Here is a 17,411-nt window from a genome sequence, read left to right as displayed (position 1 = left end):
TTTGATTATTTTTTGTTTCTACCTCTTTCTCTCTTCTGGTCCTCTGCTTATTCTCCTCTTCAACACAAAGACGAAAAATCAGGTCTTCTAACTTCATCTCATTTCTCTTGTGCTTTAGCTGGTTCTTGAAATCCGTCCAGCACGGGGGAAGCTTCTCAATTATTGACTCAACAACGAACTAGTCTGGTAGAACCATCCCTTCAGCATGGATCATGGATTATGATTTGCAATTCTTCGGCTTGTGCTACCACTTAGTGAGAGTCCACATCTCGTAGTGCAAAAACTTTGCGACTACATATTTCTTTGTACCAAGAGCCTCCCACAAAACTTTGGGGGTTTTAGCCCCGATAAAGATAGAATAGAGACCATCTCCTAAGTCGTTCAAGATATAGTTCTTGCACAGGAAATCTCCTTGATGCCAAACATCATAAGCAGCCCGGACATTAAAGTCTGTCTCCTCTCCTCCTCTCGAGTACTGTTGGAGCATCCTCCTTGAGGAAGTTGGCAACACTCAACGTAGTTAAGTAAAACAACATCTTTTGTTACCAATATTTGAATTTCAAGCCCTTAAATTTTTAAAGTCTCAGCTTGAGCCATGACCCTTGAGATCGAAACAGGTGCCAACATTGAGGTGTTAGCGGCGGCAGAAATGATTCAATGATGTTTTTTCCATTCCCTCTAGTTTCAGTTTACATGATTTTGGTAAGAGTAAAATATTGCTTCTTGTAAATGTTGTTGTAGTTATTACACGGGCAAACTCTTGCTATTACAAAAGAACCAAAAACTAGAAGATAAATATAAAAATATAAATACAATGAAAGTAACAAGATGCAAACTATTTTCTTCTTCAAGTCAAGTTGAGGTATCCCTCTCTCCGTAAGACGAGATACACCACGACTACTGCTCACAAATTGGCGTAACATCCCCAAAGATGAAACGACTTTCCTCTTATATGCTAGGAAAAACCAAGTGAAAGCCGGCGAACTTGAATTGGAGGCAAGAACCAAGCAATGCAATCTCTTAAATGCAAACTAAAATGCTAGAGAGCTAGAGAGAAAGAGTCTGCTTTGAGTTGTGGTGTGTTCTCCTACTCCAAACTCCTCACCTATTTATAGGCTAGGAAAAATCAAGTGAAAGGTCTTGCAATCAAGGCACCTCATAATGGGAGAGTGAAGAGTGAGATGGAAGGGATTAAAACATGTTTGAGACAATGAGAAATGAGATATTTAAGGAGTAATAGAAGAGAGCTGCTTTGTGGGAAAAAGAATACCTAGATTTATTAGAGGAAAAAGAATCCTTAAATAACAATTAATTTTCCTTGATTTTAGGAATTAATTTATTTTTTCTTATAATTTCACCAAACACGGAATTTAATACTCCCTCTGTCTCTAATAATTCGTCAACATTTGACCCACGGGTTTTAAGAAATGTAATAGAAAGTGTATTTAAAAAGTTGGTGGCACGTGAGTCCTACTTTTATATATTAATTTTATAATAAAATGTGAGTTTGAACCGCTACCAAAAATGATAAAATGAAAGATGACAAATTTTTAGGGACGGGCGAAAAAGGAAATAGGTGATAAATTTTCAGGGACGGAGAAGTAATTTGTAATCATATTACTTTCAACACTTTCACCGAATAGATGAATTTATGGAGTAATTGGGAATTAGATTACTTTCCTAGCAAGCATTCCATGTCAAACAAACATGGTCCGAGTGAAAGGCCAAGGATCTTGGATATGAAAAGCTAAAAGCCTCTCACATTTCCACATTTTGAACAGTTTGAAATTGAAAACATGCGGACATAAACACATATCTAAATAACTAGGAACATTTTTTTTCTCTTTACATCAATCATATAAAACAATAAGTCTCCTCTAATCCAGAAAGATCAACTTAGTAAAACAGTTACATTCTTGTGTAGAGCGAGTTGCTTGCATTTCTAATACTACTACATCAAAATCCAGAGTTGAAGTATGAATTTTGTGTTGTCCTAAAAAGGTGAAAAACTAGAATTTTGATTAGTTATGATCACTTTATATATACATACATAAATAATGTTGGCATTTGTGAGTACTAATGGCGCAAGGATGGACTTTTTAGGCCACTCAAGTTCTCAAGCTTCTCTAGGAATCTCTTGTTTGTAGCAATGATGGTTGGCTTGATCGGAGGAGGAGGTTCATCCTTGTTGGGGTCGGGCTCCCCGTTCTCCCAGTCCATGAAATCGAGCAGCGTGGGCTTCGATGTAGGACTGTCTGCGTCCGACTTGGGCGGGGTGAAGGGCTTCTTCACTTGGTCCCCGGAAGCCTGGGAGTCGATGAGCATGACATGGTCTATTCTCGAGAGCACGGTGAAGGCCAGGCTCTCGATGATTCTCGAGTAGCTCTCGAGGATGGCGTGCCCCACGTTTCTGTTGTATTGGATCTTGTTTATGTCTAGATCAGATTGAGGGACTCCTGGGAATCTATGCTTGAGAATGAGCAGGATTGTCTCTGCTCTATCTTCGAAGATCTCTCTCTTCTCCATGCTCACGGCCGACCCCCAAGCCGGCTTGCTGTCCTTGGCAATCATCTTCCTCTCCCAGATCACCACCGACGCCTCGATCTTGTTCTTTAGGTCGAGGATCTTGTGCTCCGATGACAGGTCCACCGACTGGAGGAACACGTCCGGGTCAAAGAATTCGTCTGTGATGCTCTTATACATTGCATCCCCCAGGCTCGCTCTCCCGTTCTGCCCACGCCACACCACACCACACCACACCACACCCTCTTAATAAATCTTGCAACGAATCTAAATACCTCATCCATCCACCAAATGTTGTCCACTTTTGTCATTTCGGTCTGTCCACAAAATATTGTCCACTTTGCTTCTTTTTTTTTTCTTTCCATTTTTGGTAGGTGGACCCACTTTCCACTGACTCATTACACTCACATTCTATTATAAAACTAACTTTTTCAACTCTTTATAAAACTGACTCAAGTCAAATGTGGACAGCAATGGTGGACAGAGGGAGTAATGTCTTAAACTACCAATTTTGATTACCTTAGGGAGAGCTTCTATGTAGCTCTCGGGGATCTCCATCTCGGTCAAAACCTGTGCGTTTATGGCCATCGCTGCTTTGAGAACTTGGTTGACAGAATCCTTCTGATACTGCAGCCATTTTCGTGTGACCTCAGACAGACCGTTTGGAGGGACCTTAGGCGTCGGGATCCACCATTTTTCGTTGTTGCTAGGCCCTTTCTCGTAGTAGAACTCGTTCTGGTCCTTGAAGTTGTCCAGGCAATCCTATCTCACCGCCACAAGAATCAATATCGTAGAAAATTGAGGAATTGAAGATGATATTATGGGTCTTACTTACAAGGAGCATGCCATCGAGCTTCTTCAAGGCAGGAATATTCATGTGAAGGTCAGTTCTCTGTCTTGTTATCATGATCTGTTGTGGAGTCGAGGCAAGTATTTAGGTTTCGAATATGAGAGAGAAGGAAAGAGTAAAAGAGAAAAAGTGAGACCTCCATGTTGCTACCATCTTTGGCCTTTTGTTTAGAAGGAACAAATTCAACAATATGGTCTGTGACAGATAAGAGCCAATCAATCTCCTTTTTCCACCTCGCCTTTGTTTCTGGTGCCATTGGCTCCAATTTCTTTTGCTCTCCAAATGCAGAAGCTAAACTCAATCAATCAACATAAACAAAATCATAGACAGAGAGAGATGTGAGCAAGGACATATATAAAATTGAACCACTTGCAAAATGAAAAACTGAGAGAACATGAAGGTCAGTTTTAGATCACAGCTTCTAAAAGGATATTGGCACCTAACCCTACAAAACTTTTCAAAAATTTGTTTTTTTATGAACTTTAAACTTATGCATATACTATCACGAACTTAGTTATTGAATTTTTCCCAACGACGACAAAATTCAACTACATTAGAACCAGACGGTTAATCATATCTGGCTTCTAAGGACTTTGTAATCACATTATTATCATTTTTTTTATCATTTTTAAGTGATAATCATATCTTATGTGATATAATAACAAATGAAATGTAGCCAGATTTTATCATTGGTCGGAAAAACTCAACAACAACTTAAGTTCGAGATATTATATGCTAAGTTCAAAGTTTGTGGGAAAAAATAAATTCTTGGAAACTTTCAATTTATTAGAAGCCAATATGACTTTCAAAAATGAACTAAAAACGAAGTAATAATGACCTCCCTCGGTGTTTTAGTTTTGTGTTCTGTAATAATCAATATGATTGAGGCAGCAACCTGCTAAGTTTGTAATAGCATTCGACAAAGCCAAAGCAGAAGGGACGCCTTTTCCACCACCGGACATATCCTCTCCTAGAAGCAACTTTGCAAACTTTTCCTTCATCATATCCAAATCTACATCACACCAAACACCATTTAATAAACACACAAAACATGTTTAAAATTCATCAAGACATGTATTTATACCTGAAGGCGGCCCTCTCGGCTGAGGAGGGGGGGCATCGTTAGGCTTAACAGCCTCGGTCCGTGGTTCAACAGGGGGAGCCGGCTGTTGGTCATTGGGCTCGGGCAGGGGGCTGGTAGCCTGGCTCTTGGAGAGGCTATCATCGTCAGCACCATTAGTGTCGATGACCAAACTCTTACTGTGCCTGATCCCATCAAACATCCCCTTAAACTGCCCCAACTTGGCTCTCAAATGCTCCTTCTCCTCCTCTAACCCGCGCACCATTTTTGCGTTTTTACCTTTATGATCCAACCTCGAAGCTGACCCAACTTCGTTATTTTTTTTTATTTTTGTGGCTTCCTCTTGGATTAGCTAGGGAGAGGGAGCAAGGATTTTATTTTCGAGGGAATGTGATTATTACCAAACTTTCTTCCTTTATTTTTCATCCCAGTTTATCAATGTAGGAATGTGGGGTGCATGCTTTCTCCATTCATTGTCTGGTTTTACCATGCTTCTAAAATTAATGGTGTTTTCAAGATTCATTAGAGCCAACAAATTCTCTCTCACTCCCACACACTAAATAAAGATCAATTTAGACATGTTATGAATTTAAAGTTAATGACATAAATTATTATCAATGAACTATACAAATGCATCTTCCTACAATTGTTTCAACACTTCTATAGCAGAGGAATGATATACTACATACCTTATGTGAGCTCCTTGTGTGAGCACCGATCCCGTTTGACACACATTTAGCATTGTTCGTTTCGATTTATATATTTAGTTTGATGCTAATACACTAAAAACTGTTATAGAAGATTTTAATTTCATAAAATTCATAAAAATCAAAGCTTGATTTGTTATTTTATTAATTTATTTGAAATTATAGAAAAAACAAGCAAATCGAGCTTTGGTTTTTATAATTTTTGTAAAATTAAAAATTTCAATAACATTTTTTAATGTATTAGAATCAAACCAAATATATAAATTGAAACGAACAACGCTAAACGTACGCCAAACGGGATAGGTGTTCATATATGAAGCTCACATAAAGTATGTAGCATATCATTCCTCTCCATAATAAATGTAAAATCATTTTTATAATCGTTTACACACTCACCAAACATTTACAAAAATCTAGTTAATCTTTCGGGAATACTTAGTACTTGTTTGGTAGGAATAATAATAAATCTAAGATAATTAATTATGATGGGCTTAAGATACATGTCATGATAAAAACTAAGATAATGATTTTAACATATGAGTTTGGTGCATTAAGATAAAATTTAAGATAATGATTAAAAAGAAATTTATGTCCTTAGTAGTACATGTGTTCTCCCAAATTGTGATTAGCGGTATATTTTATATTAGCGGTAAGAGCATCCCCATCGGTGCTCGTCAGTAAGGACGGCGTCCGTGCCGTCGGCGCAGCATGCAGGTGTCCACTGCTGTGCTCTTGCCGACGGCACTGCCCTACTCGATGCATAGAGCACGTCTGTGCCAACGGCAAGAGGACGAGCAGTCGACGTGGCATGCTCTGGTTGGCCATTGGTTTATCATTTTTTTAATTATTTTTTTTGAAAAATTTAAAAAAGTCTGAAAAATTCAGATTTAATAAAAAAAAAAATTCCCACTTCCTAATAAAATATATCTATTTTTCCACACTTTTAATTTATTTTTCATTATTTTTACCCTAAAATTCATACTTTCATCTATAAATACTCCCACTTCAAACACAAAAAAATGACATTATACCAAACAACTTTCTCAATCTCAATTTTTTGGATTTTGATTATGTAATTTTTAATTTTTAGGATTTTAATTATATAATTTTTAATTTTTTAGTAATTTGTAATGGTATCGGGGTATTTTTAATGCATTTTAATATTGTGGAAATGTTTTTAGTAATTGAAGTATTTAAATTGAATAATGAATGGTGGAACCCTTGAGCATGCTCTTGCGGAAGAGCATGGATGTGGGTGTTGTGCTCTTGCGCAAGAGCACAGATGTGGGAGCAGGGAGTAAAAAATTAATAAATGTGGGTTCGGGCCCACATCCATGGTTTTGTACTCATTAGCAGTAGGAATTGAGTATAATTTGGTGGCATTCGTATAGTTAGATAAAATAATAGTGAAATACAATATGGATAAGCCACAATATTAGATTAAATTAGTTGTTGAGATGGTTAATAATGATATGCGGTACAATCTAATCTTGGCATTATGGACATGAGAAAATACATTGTTTGTCACAGGCCAAGCATTCGAAAAAATCACAATCGCAACCTATCAAGAGAAAATATTAGTAATGACCTTAGATTAGCGATGACCTTCCCTTTATGTATTACTTGAGTGGGTTTTGTGTTCATTAGTTGTAGGAATTGAGTATAATTTGGTGTCATTGGCTTCGTTATAGTTATAGTGAGATACAATACGAGATAAGCCACTTCACTTGATTTGCTTTATACTATCACTTTGTTATCTCCCTCTGCTTATATTCATTCATCTATTCAGTCTGTCACAAACCAATTTCCATTTTACACCCCAAACTCTTTTATGAAACGTGGGGTGGATTTTAGCCCCTCCGTCCCATAAAAATATATGCAATTTTTATTTTTATACATTCCATAAATATATGTGCATTCCATTTTAGAAAAGTAATCTCAATTTATTATCTTTATACATTAACTTATTTACAATTTATACCATTACTAAACACTACTAATAATGTGGTTCTGATTATCCACTAGCACTACTTTAATTATCATTCTCCTCATCTTTCATACTTTATCAAATTTTTTTAAATCCTCGTGCCATATCAATTGTCCATATTTTTATGGGACTGGATGGAGTATATATTTTGAAAAGCTAAATCATAATTCAAATTTTTGCAATCATGAGAATTTCTTTTTATGTAATGTAATTTCATCCCTAGCTAGTTTATAAAATGATACTCCATCTGTCCCATAAAAATATGTGCTCTTTCCACTTTCGTTCGTCCCATAAAAATATGTGCATTCTATTTTTGAAAAGTTATACCAATTTAATAATATAAGTCTCACTATCCATTAACTCTACTTTAACTACAATTCTCTTCATCTCTCTTACTTTACCATACCATTCTCCTCACCTCTCTTACTTTACCATTTTTTCTTAATTCTCGTGCCATCTCATCTGCCCATATTTTTATGGGACGGAGGGAGTATATTGTTAGATAGAAAGAGGAGTGAGGTTTGGCAATGCAACACACATAAAAATCAACATAGACGACCTCAATTATCCAAGCCCCTTGGCCTAGCGATAAAGGGCGCTTAGATACCGCGTCCATCCTGGAGGTCACGAGTTCGACTCCTGGGAGGCCCAACTTGGGGATTAATTTCCCTTGGGGGTGACAGTTTACTTGCTTGTACCCATGTTTGGGGGTGGCAGTTTACTTGTTTGTATCCAACCAGACAACGAAGCGCGTCTCGGTGGTAAGACGCTTCACCCCCCCCGACTAATAAGACGCGCTTCACCTCCGACCTATTGGTCGGGGGTCCGAGTCACTTTGGGGGTAGATGGGGAACCATCGTTGATCCTCTTAAAAAAACAACACAGACGACCTCAATTTCTATTGAAATCAACTATGTGAAAGCGTACAATAAAAATTGCTTTCATTTCAAGTTTCGGTCACTTTTTCCCTCCCAATATAAATGCTGCACTTAAAATTCAAATTCATTGGCAATTATAAATTCAGACAAGTTATAGATTAGGTCTGCTTATTTATTAATGTAAGGATAAAATTGGATCATGATACTGACCCCAAAGGGGCTCCATTTGCTGCATAAATGGCAGGACAAACTCAGGACCTTCCGCAGAGGAATTACTAAATGCTACTACCATTTATTTTCATTCAATGCCCTGAGTTTGAATATCTAACCCCACTAAACTCTTATACCAATCTTCCTAGCATCTCATATCAATAGTAAGGCTTGTTAACCTGAATCCAAAATTCATGTAGCTGCAGTCTGCAAAAGACTTGAGGGTATAAAGATGAGTGGCGAGGCTAGCAGAACAAAACAGACGTGGGCTAAAGTAAGCGTTCACGATACCAAGATCTTCTTTCGCAAAGCTTTTAGAAATGTGAGATCCTTACTTCTAAGAGGGTATGAGAAGCTACCAACCAGTCCCATCTTCTCTGGCAGCAGCAAGGTTGGTCCCAAGATGCAAGAGACCGACAGTTCGAGCAAAAGTTCCTCCCAGCGATGGGTAGGGGGTAAGAAAGATGGCCTACTTGCACTGAAGGGGCAAACAAATGGAGAACATGGCATCATGAATGTTCGTCGACCAGAGGACCAGAAGGCAAAAACAAGCCTTCAAGGGAAGTCTAGTTTCTTGGCTACGGAGGATTTTGCAAAGAAGATGGAAGAATTGGAAATGATGGATGAGAGTGATGGGAATCATGTGCTTGACATAGATGAAGTTGTTCATTGCTACTCCCTCCTCACCAGCCCCACTTATCTAGAAATTGTTGACAAATTCTCCAAAGATGTCTACCAGGAACTAAATCTTCCCCAGCCACCGAGAAATGTCAACAACTCACCGGGAGAACTGGATTCAGCAGCAAGCATTCATGGTCTGATGAGGAAATTGGGTTCAGCCAGTGTTCACAGTTCGATGAGAAGACTGGGATGCTCAACCAGTGTTCACACTTCAATGGGGAAAGTAGGCTCAGACAATGCCGGTTCAATGAGGAAACTAAGTTCATCCGAAGTTCACAACTCAAAGAGAAAATTGGGTTCAGAGAGCATTCATGACTCAATGAGGAGATTGAGTTCCGACAGCATTCATGGTTCAATGAGGAAACTGGGTTCCGACAGCCTGCACAGTTCAACAAGGAGATTGGGTTCAAAAAGTGTTCATTGGTCAGTGAGGAAATTAGATTCAGACAGCATTCACGGATCAACAAGGAAACTATGTTTAACCAATGTTCACAACTCAATGGGGAGATTGAGTTCGGACAGCATTCATGACTCGATGAGGAGATTGAGTTCGGACAGCATTCATGACTCGGTGAGGAGATTGAGTTCAGACAGCATTCATGGTTCGATGAGGAAACTGGGTTCCAACAGCATTCACAGTTCAATGAAGAGATTGGGTTTAAAAAGTGTTCATGGGTCAATGAGGAAATTAGATTCAGACAGCATTCACGGATCAATGAGGAAACTGAGATCAGACTGCATACATGGGTCTATGAGGCTTCAGACAGCATTCCCGGATCTATGACGAAACTAGGTTCAAATAGTCATAGCATTCATGGTTCCATGAGGAAACTGAGATCAGATGGCATTCGCAGTTCATTGAGGTGTCTGCCGTCTTAAGCTATATGCAGCTGAGTTATGTACATAATATTCCAAAATGCTTAGAGGGCTCATGGTTTTGTTTTTATTTAGCAGTGTGAGAGAGTGTTAATTGCAGTAACAGTTCCTAGTTATTGGGACCTCATGCTATGAGCCATTTCAGGTTGAGACTGCATGTACTTGTACTATAACATGTTATTTTTATTTCATTATCTGCTCTTTTGCACCGATATAGATATTAACAGGAGCTACAACAATGAGAGCATTTGATTATGCAAGAAAATTTCACTATTCTAAACAAGCTAAGTGTTTAAGTCAGTACTATCCAATTAAGGTATAAATCCAATTAGTAAATCATGGAGATGATAGTCAGTAGTTAGCTCAATGACAGAGTTCAACAAATTAACTTGTAAATAACAAAATGCACTTCATTTCTTAACAGGGTCATTAGCTCTTATTCTTTGATTATGCAAAAAAAACAAGCTTTCTAACCACAAACATTATATATAGGGATGTCAATCGGGTCGGCCCATCGGGTTTCGGGCCGGCCCTACTCGGGTTGCGGGTCAATCGGGTGCGGGCTAATCGGGTTGTGAATTTTTTCGGGTTGTAAAAGTTCAACCCTAACCCTAAAAGCTCGGGTTTCGGGCTAGTCCAGCGGGTTAATCGGGTTGCTACTGATAAGATTTACATGCAATCAATCCAATAAATAACGATGAAAATTAGTTATATTCATAAAATGAAAAATATTTAATTATGATACATTTGAGATATATGGTCAAACTCAATCATAAACATGATCAAATACTAATATTTGAGATATTTCGATAAATTTTAATGCATGTTGTAGAAATTTAAATATTTTTTTAAGTGAATTTGAAGTTTTTAATTTATTTATCAATTATTATATTAATAAAAATTCAATATATAATTTGTATATTTAATATAAAATTGAAAGTTATTTTTTTAGTTATCTATATTATAAAATTAATCAATAAAATGTCGAATTATGAGTAAAAAATAGAATAATAGAAATTTTATCGGGTTTTCGGGCCAGCCCATCGGGTTTTCGGGTCTAGCCCTAACGGGTCGCGGGTTAATCGGGTGCGGGCTAATCGGGTTTTAATTTTATCGGGCTAGAAATTTCCAACCCTAACCCTATAAATTTGGCGGGCTATTCGGGTCAGCCCACGGGTTGCGGGCTACATTGACATCCCTAATTATATACCACACTAACTCTTAAAATCAAGAAAGCTAGGCCACGAGAACTCACACGAAAAGATAATCAGTAAGCATCTCCAGGTCCAAACATCCGGAACCTGTTATCATCGAGATTCAAACCGCTGCTCGCCTGTGCCACCTCCACCGGATCATTATAATTCCTAACTGCCTGCACAATGGCTCGAATCCTCTTATATGGATCGTCACAATCAAAAACCTCCTGCCCCAAAAACACCCCATCACACCCCAACTGCATCACCAATGCCGCATCAGCCAGCGTCGCAATCCCCCCAGCAGCAAATTGCACCACCGGCAGCCGCCCCATTTGCTTCGCCTGCACCACAATGTCGTAGGGCGCCCCAATTCGCTTCGCAAAGGCGAAAACCTCGTCTTCATCCATGTTACTCAAAACCCTAAATTCCCCCATAATTTTCCTCACACTCCCCACCGTCTCCACCACATTCCCCAAACCCTCAATTTCCCCCTGCGTCCGGATCATGGCGGAGCCCTCTCTCACCCTCCGCAGCGCCTCCCCCAAATCGCGGCAGCCGCACACAAACGCCACCCCGAAATTGTGCTTGTTGATGAAGTGATTCTCGTCGGCGATCCCCAATTCCTCGCTCTCGTCGATGTAATCGACCCCAATCTGCTCCAGAACCTGCGCCTCCACGAAATGGCCGACGCGATGGAGGTGGAATCGAAATTCAGAAGCAGAGATTAGTGGAGGTTAAGCTTTAATCTTCTTACTCCTACACAGTTAATTACTCTCTTCAATCAGTATCAAATTATCAATCACTTACTAACTATTCCATAACGATGGATAGTTTATTAACATCTGTGCCAATGATTCATCCACGTAGGCATCTCATATAACGCTGAAACGACACTGTCCCACCACGTGAAACGACAATGGTCGCCGAAACAAATTCAAAAATAAAGAGGCGCACCAGCGTCCCACATGTTCAACCAATCATATGCCTCGTACGTGTGCACATCCCTCATACGTGCCACTTCAAAATTCAAATTCCCACTCCTCATTTCCTCTAATCAAAGACTGATCAGTATAATTAGCTAATTAATTTCCTTTTAAACCTTTATTTTGAAAAAAGGAAAACAAAGTGAAGACAAATTCGTTCTTCACCCTTGTCTGCATCTCTTCAATCACAGTTTCTCTCTCTATAAAATTCCACACCTTGTGTTGGATTGGAGGTATTTTTGCTAGTATTTGAATGGAGACGGTTGAGTGAGCGCTGTTGGATTGAATTTCCTCTTTTTTTTGGTGAGAGAAGATGAATGCGGTGGGAAGGCAGAGATCCGGCGCGGCGGCATACCATCAGCGGCAGTACTCCGACCAATTCGTGGAAGCTTCATCAGACGGCCGATGGCTGCAATCAGCTGGCCTGCAGCATCTACAGTCGTCGAACAACGCGGCTCCTACAGTTCAGGTAAATTTGGGGATAATTTTCAATTTTGGTGGATTTGAACTTGCGCTGATCTGATTTCACGAGCTGGAACTCAGAAATTTGATTGATTTATTTTTTTTTCTCGATTAAAACTAGTATTTTGGATATTATAACGGAGGCGGTCAGGGTTCTAGAATGTACAGGAGTATACAGGCACAGAGGACGTACAGTGGAGGCGATTTGTTTGCGGAGCCATTGTCGCCTATGAGGCAGAAGAATGGCGAGGAGCTGGTTTCGCCGAACGAGAGTAGCCCCGGGCTTTTGGATCTGCATTCCTTTGATACTGAGCTACTTCCGGAGGTAGAGTTTTTGACATGAGAAGTGAAGCAATCATTTTTCGTTAATCAGTAGTGTATGTGGTAGGAAATGAAATCTATCGTGCATCGTGGATTAAATTAGAAGCTTTAGACATCGCCATATGGATGATTTTGATGGAAATAGGGGTTGTTGTCAGTAAGACTACTGCACTGTGTGGCTTTGCAGTAATATGCAATTGAACCCTGTGTATGTTTGTGCATTTGATGAGGTGGTGTGTCTACATTGGTTACATTAATTTTGAGTGACTTGTTTGGTTTCTTATGTGTATGGGAATTGGTTTAGGTAATGTTAAGAAATAACGTACTACTGTGTTTTAGCAATCATTTAAATGCAATTTGGAGTAGGCCTGATAACATACATTTGAAATTTGGATGAGGCAAAAAGATTCATGTATATATGGGGTTACTAGTTATGTCTCTTGAATTTCATTATGCTCCATCATTGTTATATTTAAGATATCAAGTTACTTTTTTTGATATTGCCTAACTCTGTTTTCTGTATTCTTTTCTCTTTCGGCTATTTTGGGTGTGATTGTTGAGAATAGATGTCAGTTCCTTGTCTGTATGATGCCCCTCCAGTGAACAATTTTTCTAGAGGAAGAAGTTTTGATGATTCTGACCCATACTTTGGGATCAATAAACAAACTAGCAAAGCACGTGGCTTGCCTGATACCAGTGTTCTAAAAAGCATCGCTGCTGACAATGTGAAGGCTAGTAACGTTGCAAAGATCAAAGTAGTGGTATGTATATTATGTTTTTTAAGTAAATGATCGTTATTATAACTAATCAATTAACAGTTTCAGAAGTTATATTTTATTTAGCATGCTTTTTCCCAGATAAGTCAAATTTCAACACTGTTTTTTCCTAGTATGACTCATGATGATTTTTTTTCCAGGTAAGGAAAAGACCACTAAATAAAAGGGAACTGGCAAAGAATGATGAAGATATCATAGAAACATCTTCAAACTCTCTTGTCGTTCATGAGACAAAACTCAAGGTCTGTAGAAATTGTTATGACTTTCGTTTCTCTCAATATTCATTTAATAGAATTGTTACCAAAATATAGTACTTTGTGCTTTCTGTCCCTTTGTCCAATGTCCAGAGATTTTTGCTTTATACTCCCTCCATCTCCAAAGAATATGCTATTTGGGTTCGGCACGAGTTTTAATGTAAAATTGGTAAAATAAGAGAGAGGTAGAGAGAAAAAAGGAATTATAGTATTGTTAGTGGAAAATGGGCCCCACCTTATTAGAGAGAAAAGACTTTCCAAAATTAGAAAGTGCATATTCTAGTGGGACGGACTAAAAAGGAAAGAGTGCATATTCTTGTGGAACGGAGGGAGTAATAGAATTGTTACCAAAATTAAGTTAGGTTTTGCTCTCTTATAGAACTATTTTCTTGTAAATTTTCAAATTTTGCCTTCAAGTGTGTATTCTGAAACCACCTTCAAAATTTAATATGTAATCTCTGCTTCTTGATCTATAAATCACTTCCCCATCAAGACCTGTCAAGTAACATTTGCAATGCAATGCAATGTACTTGGCTCAGAACTTTTTAAGCTTATAAGATAAAAATTGAGCTTGTTATTATGGTTGAAACCGTGTCTTCCTTTCTTAACTATATGGGGAACTCCTTTAAATGACTGTTTCTCCAAGCAAACGTTAATTAGACTTGGTAATGCCTATTCATCTGGTATTATCCGCATATCCATTTTTCATATATTTTGAGTCTGAATGTGCTCCAGGTTGACCTGACAGAATATCAGGAGAAACATGAATTTGTTTTTGATGCCGTACTAAATGAAGAAGTGTCAAATGATGAGGTAATTATATCCCAATTCCCATGAATGAATCTATATTAATCTGAAGAGGATCTTTTAATTTATCTCGGTGTTTGCTTAATTCTGGTTCATATATCAATTTTCTAGGTATATCGTGAAACTGTAGAGCCTATCATTCCCATAATTTTCCAACGTACAAAAGCTACTTGCTTTGCTTATGGGCAAACAGGTAATAACATGCTATCCTATAATCAGATGGAATTTCGTGTTGTATAATTCTTCTTATTTTTTCTGGATAGTTTTAATTTCTCTCTGTACAGTTACAGTATCAATCTTGAAATGGTTTTAGCATCTTAACTCGCCTTTTTTAATGTTTCAAAAGAAGAAAACTCTTGATAAAAACCTTATTCCTTTTCTTTGGTGTCATCACTACTTTCTATATCCCTTTTCATGTTCTGTTCGCTTTCTCAGAATTTCACAATCTCAAATTCATCAGGAAGTGGCAAAACATATACCATGAAACCACTGCCTCTCAGAGCAGTGAGAGATATCTTGAGGCTCATTCATCACACCTACAGGAACCAAGGGTTTCAATTGTTTTTCAGCTTCTTTGAGATATATGGAGGGAAGCTCTTTGATCTGCTCAGTGATAGGAAGTAAGCTTTTTCCCTGGGTTCTTTTATTGCTTTTCACCCTCCATTGTATTGCCAACAAAATTTTTAACCTGTATACTTGCAGGAAACTTTGTATGAGAGAGGATGGGAAGCAGCAAGTTTGTATTGTGGGCTTGCAAGAGTATCGAGTAGTGGATGTGGAGATAGTTAAGGAGCTCATTGAGAGAGGAAATGCGACAAGAAGTACTGGAACCACAGGTGCGAATGAGGAATCATCTCGGTCACATGCGATTCTTCAGCTTTCTGTTAAGAGGTCTGTGGATGGAAGTGAATCTAAACCTGCACGACTTGTTGGTAAGCTCTCCTTCATAGACCTTGCTGGAAGCGAACGTGGGGCAGATACTACAGACAATGACAAGCAAACCAGGTATATGGCTTAGTAAATTGACATAATAGATTTCTTACTAATGTTTAATTACAACTACATTATACACAAGGTATGCTCGCACTTGCCGATGCAAATTATTGCTCGTTTGATTTACCTGTTGTTTGAGAGAAGAAAATATAATTATTACAAAAAATTGTCGCACTTGTCCAATTTTCTGACTATGCAGAATGGAAGGAGCTGAGATCAACAAAAGTTTGCTTGCACTCAAGGAATGTATTAGAGCACTTGACAATGACCAAGGACACATTCCGTTTAGAGGAAGTAAATTAACTGAAGTTTTACGAGATTCCTTCGTTGGGAATTCTCGGACTGTTATGATATCATGTATTTCACCAAACTCAGGATCCTGTGAGCACACCTTGAATACTTTAAGATATGCTGATAGGTAAATCTTATATTTTAATGAGTAATTATTCTTTCAGCAAACAAAGTCTTAAGCATTATGTCGCTGTGTAGGGTAAAGAGCCTTTCAAGAGGCAACATAAAAAAAGATGTGCTATCCTCGACCGCAAACCTGAAAGAATCAATTGCACAACCTTTGTTGTCAGTCCTTCCTCCTGCTACGACTTTTGAAGATGATACAGGTGATTCATGGCCCGAACAAACTGATAGGGAAGATTATGATGCAGATTTCTATGAGCAAGAGAAGCCGTCTTGGAAGAAAAACTCAAGAGTTGAATTTCATAGCCTCCTGATTCCTGACGACGAAATGAAGATAAACAATATCCAACCCAAGTGGAAGGAGCCTCCTAAATCAGAAAAAAAATATTCAAATTCAGATGATGATTTAGCTTCTTTATTGAAGGTAAGAGAATAGCAGAATTACCATATTAGAAGATATGAATAAGGCATATATATTGCTATAATGGTAATTATGGTATTAATTTCTGTTGTCCGTGTTTAGGAAGAGGAAGATCTTGTTCATGATCACAGGAAACAGGTGGAGGAGACTATGGAGATTGTTAGAGAGGTTTCTGAAATTTTCTTTTAATGTCTAATTCTTCTCCCTCTTAGCACGTGCTTGATTTCGTCTATTTGCACTTTGCAGGAGATGAATCTGTTGGTCGAGACTGATCAAGCTGGCAACCAGCTAGATGATTACATCTCACGATTGAACTCAATCCTATCTCAGAAGGCTGCTGGCATCCTCCGATTACAAAACCGCTTGGCTCAATTCCAGAAGCACTTGAAGGAGCACAATGTCCTAGTCTCTTCTGGCTACTAGACCCGAAGGTATGTTACGATGCTACATAGACTGTTGTGCTTCTGCTTGCTTGGGGAAATAGACACTACTGCCGTCACTCTTGTAGTCAGAAAATCACCACCTACTACAGAGCTGTTGGTGCTGAAAAGGCCTGTGCGGCGGCAAGCAGTGTCTTGTAATGTTTTACAAGCCTCGTCTGAGCCTTGTGCCCGATTGGGGCAGATATCTGCCCCGTTTATATCCATTCTACAATCATTGATTTGTTTAAGAGGCTGCATTGTAAAGATTTCTGCAACTCCCTTACAATTTGATAATGTCTCCTCGATATAAAAAAAAAAAAAAGAGAGCCAATTCTTGTGCTTGAAGGCTTTCAGCATATATACTTTCTCAAATCGTTGTCTCACTTTTTTGTTTCTACTCTAATTTATATGTTTTCAACTTCCAAAATAAAATCTGAACTTGATAATCAAGGTCTTGCTGTATATCGTATCTCATTCCTGTATAAAATAATTTACACTCAGCACTTTTCGATTGTGACTTTGAGTGAAAATATTGATGGTAGAGTCACACCTGTTGCAAGGATTTGGGT

The 17,411-nt window shown here is 38.5% G+C and overlaps 3 protein-coding genes across 11 annotated transcripts; 1 reads left to right on the top strand and 2 right to left on the bottom strand.

Annotated features, from left to right (window-relative positions):
- Positions 1–1,817: 1,817 nt before the first annotated feature.
- LOC121780570 (rop guanine nucleotide exchange factor 12-like) lies at positions 1,818–6,085 on the bottom strand. Its single transcript, XM_042178165.1, has 6 exons — positions 4,458–6,085; positions 4,269–4,385; positions 3,510–3,664; positions 3,359–3,433; positions 3,043–3,285; positions 1,818–2,730 (listed from the first exon to the last, which is right to left on the bottom strand). The coding sequence occupies exons 1-6, from the start codon at positions 4,717–4,719 to the stop codon at positions 2,077–2,079; spliced, it is 1,506 nt and encodes a 501-aa protein (XP_042034099.1). The 5' UTR covers positions 4,720–6,085; the 3' UTR covers positions 1,818–2,076.
- Positions 6,086–10,873: 4,788 nt separating this feature from the next.
- Positions 10,874–11,723, bottom strand: LOC121782705 (pyridoxal 5'-phosphate synthase-like subunit PDX1.2; the record flags this gene model as incomplete). Its single annotated transcript, XM_042180655.1, has 1 exon — positions 10,874–11,723. A coding segment is annotated over one exon (663 nt), but the record flags the coding sequence as incomplete, so codon positions are not given.
- Positions 11,582–17,288, top strand: LOC121782000 (kinesin-like protein KIN-13B). 9 transcript variants are annotated; one of them, XM_042179701.1, is made up of 14 exons: positions 11,582–11,722; positions 11,857–11,977; positions 12,286–12,441; positions 12,586–12,759; positions 13,322–13,516; positions 13,672–13,773; positions 14,521–14,598; positions 14,704–14,785; positions 15,053–15,212; positions 15,295–15,597; positions 15,785–16,003; positions 16,075–16,423; positions 16,523–16,588; positions 16,667–17,288. In XM_042179701.1, the coding sequence occupies exons 2-14, from the start codon at positions 11,906–11,908 to the stop codon at positions 16,841–16,843; spliced, it is 2,133 nt and encodes a 710-aa protein (XP_042035635.1). In that variant the 5' UTR covers positions 11,582–11,722; positions 11,857–11,905; the 3' UTR covers positions 16,844–17,288. The 9 variants fall into 9 exon arrangements, with proteins under 9 accessions (XP_042035635.1, XP_042035632.1, XP_042035640.1 ...); XM_042179698.1 differs by having other exon boundaries at positions 12,556–12,759; XM_042179699.1 differs by having other exon boundaries at positions 11,634–11,752; positions 12,556–12,759.
- Positions 17,289–17,411: the final 123 nt, after the last annotated feature.

The sequence above is a fragment of the Salvia splendens genome, chromosome 20, assembly GCF_004379255.2.
Source record: "Salvia splendens isolate huo1 chromosome 20, SspV2, whole genome shotgun sequence".
In the NCBI taxonomy this organism is placed as follows: domain Eukaryota; kingdom Viridiplantae; phylum Streptophyta; class Magnoliopsida; order Lamiales; family Lamiaceae; genus Salvia; species Salvia splendens.
This window is presented reverse-complemented; position numbering and strand designations above follow the sequence as displayed.

Excerpts from the sequence above, each read along its gene's own strand:
- LOC121780570 (XM_042178165.1), bottom strand. The coding sequence starts at position 4,719 with ATGGTGCGCGGGTTAGAGGAGGAGAAGGAGCATTTGAGAGCCAAGTTG. Across the intron at positions 3,434-3,509 it reads AAGATGGTAGCAACATGGAG|ATCATGATAACAAGACAGAG; the intron begins GTCTCACTTTTT and ends ACTCCACAACAG. Across the intron at positions 2,731-3,042 it reads ACATAGAAGCTCTCCCTAAG|AACGGGAGAGCGAGCCTGGG; the intron begins GTAATCAAAATT and ends TGGCGTGGGCAG.
- LOC121782000 (XM_042179698.1), top strand. The coding sequence starts at position 11,906 with ATGGTCGCCGAAACAAATTCAAAAATAAAGAGGCGCACCAGCGTCCCA. Across the intron at positions 14,599-14,703 it reads AAGAAGTGTCAAATGATGAG|GTATATCGTGAAACTGTAGA; the intron begins GTAATTATATCC and ends TCAATTTTCTAG. Across the intron at positions 16,004-16,074 it reads ACTTTAAGATATGCTGATAG|GGTAAAGAGCCTTTCAAGAG; the intron begins GTAAATCTTATA and ends GTCGCTGTGTAG.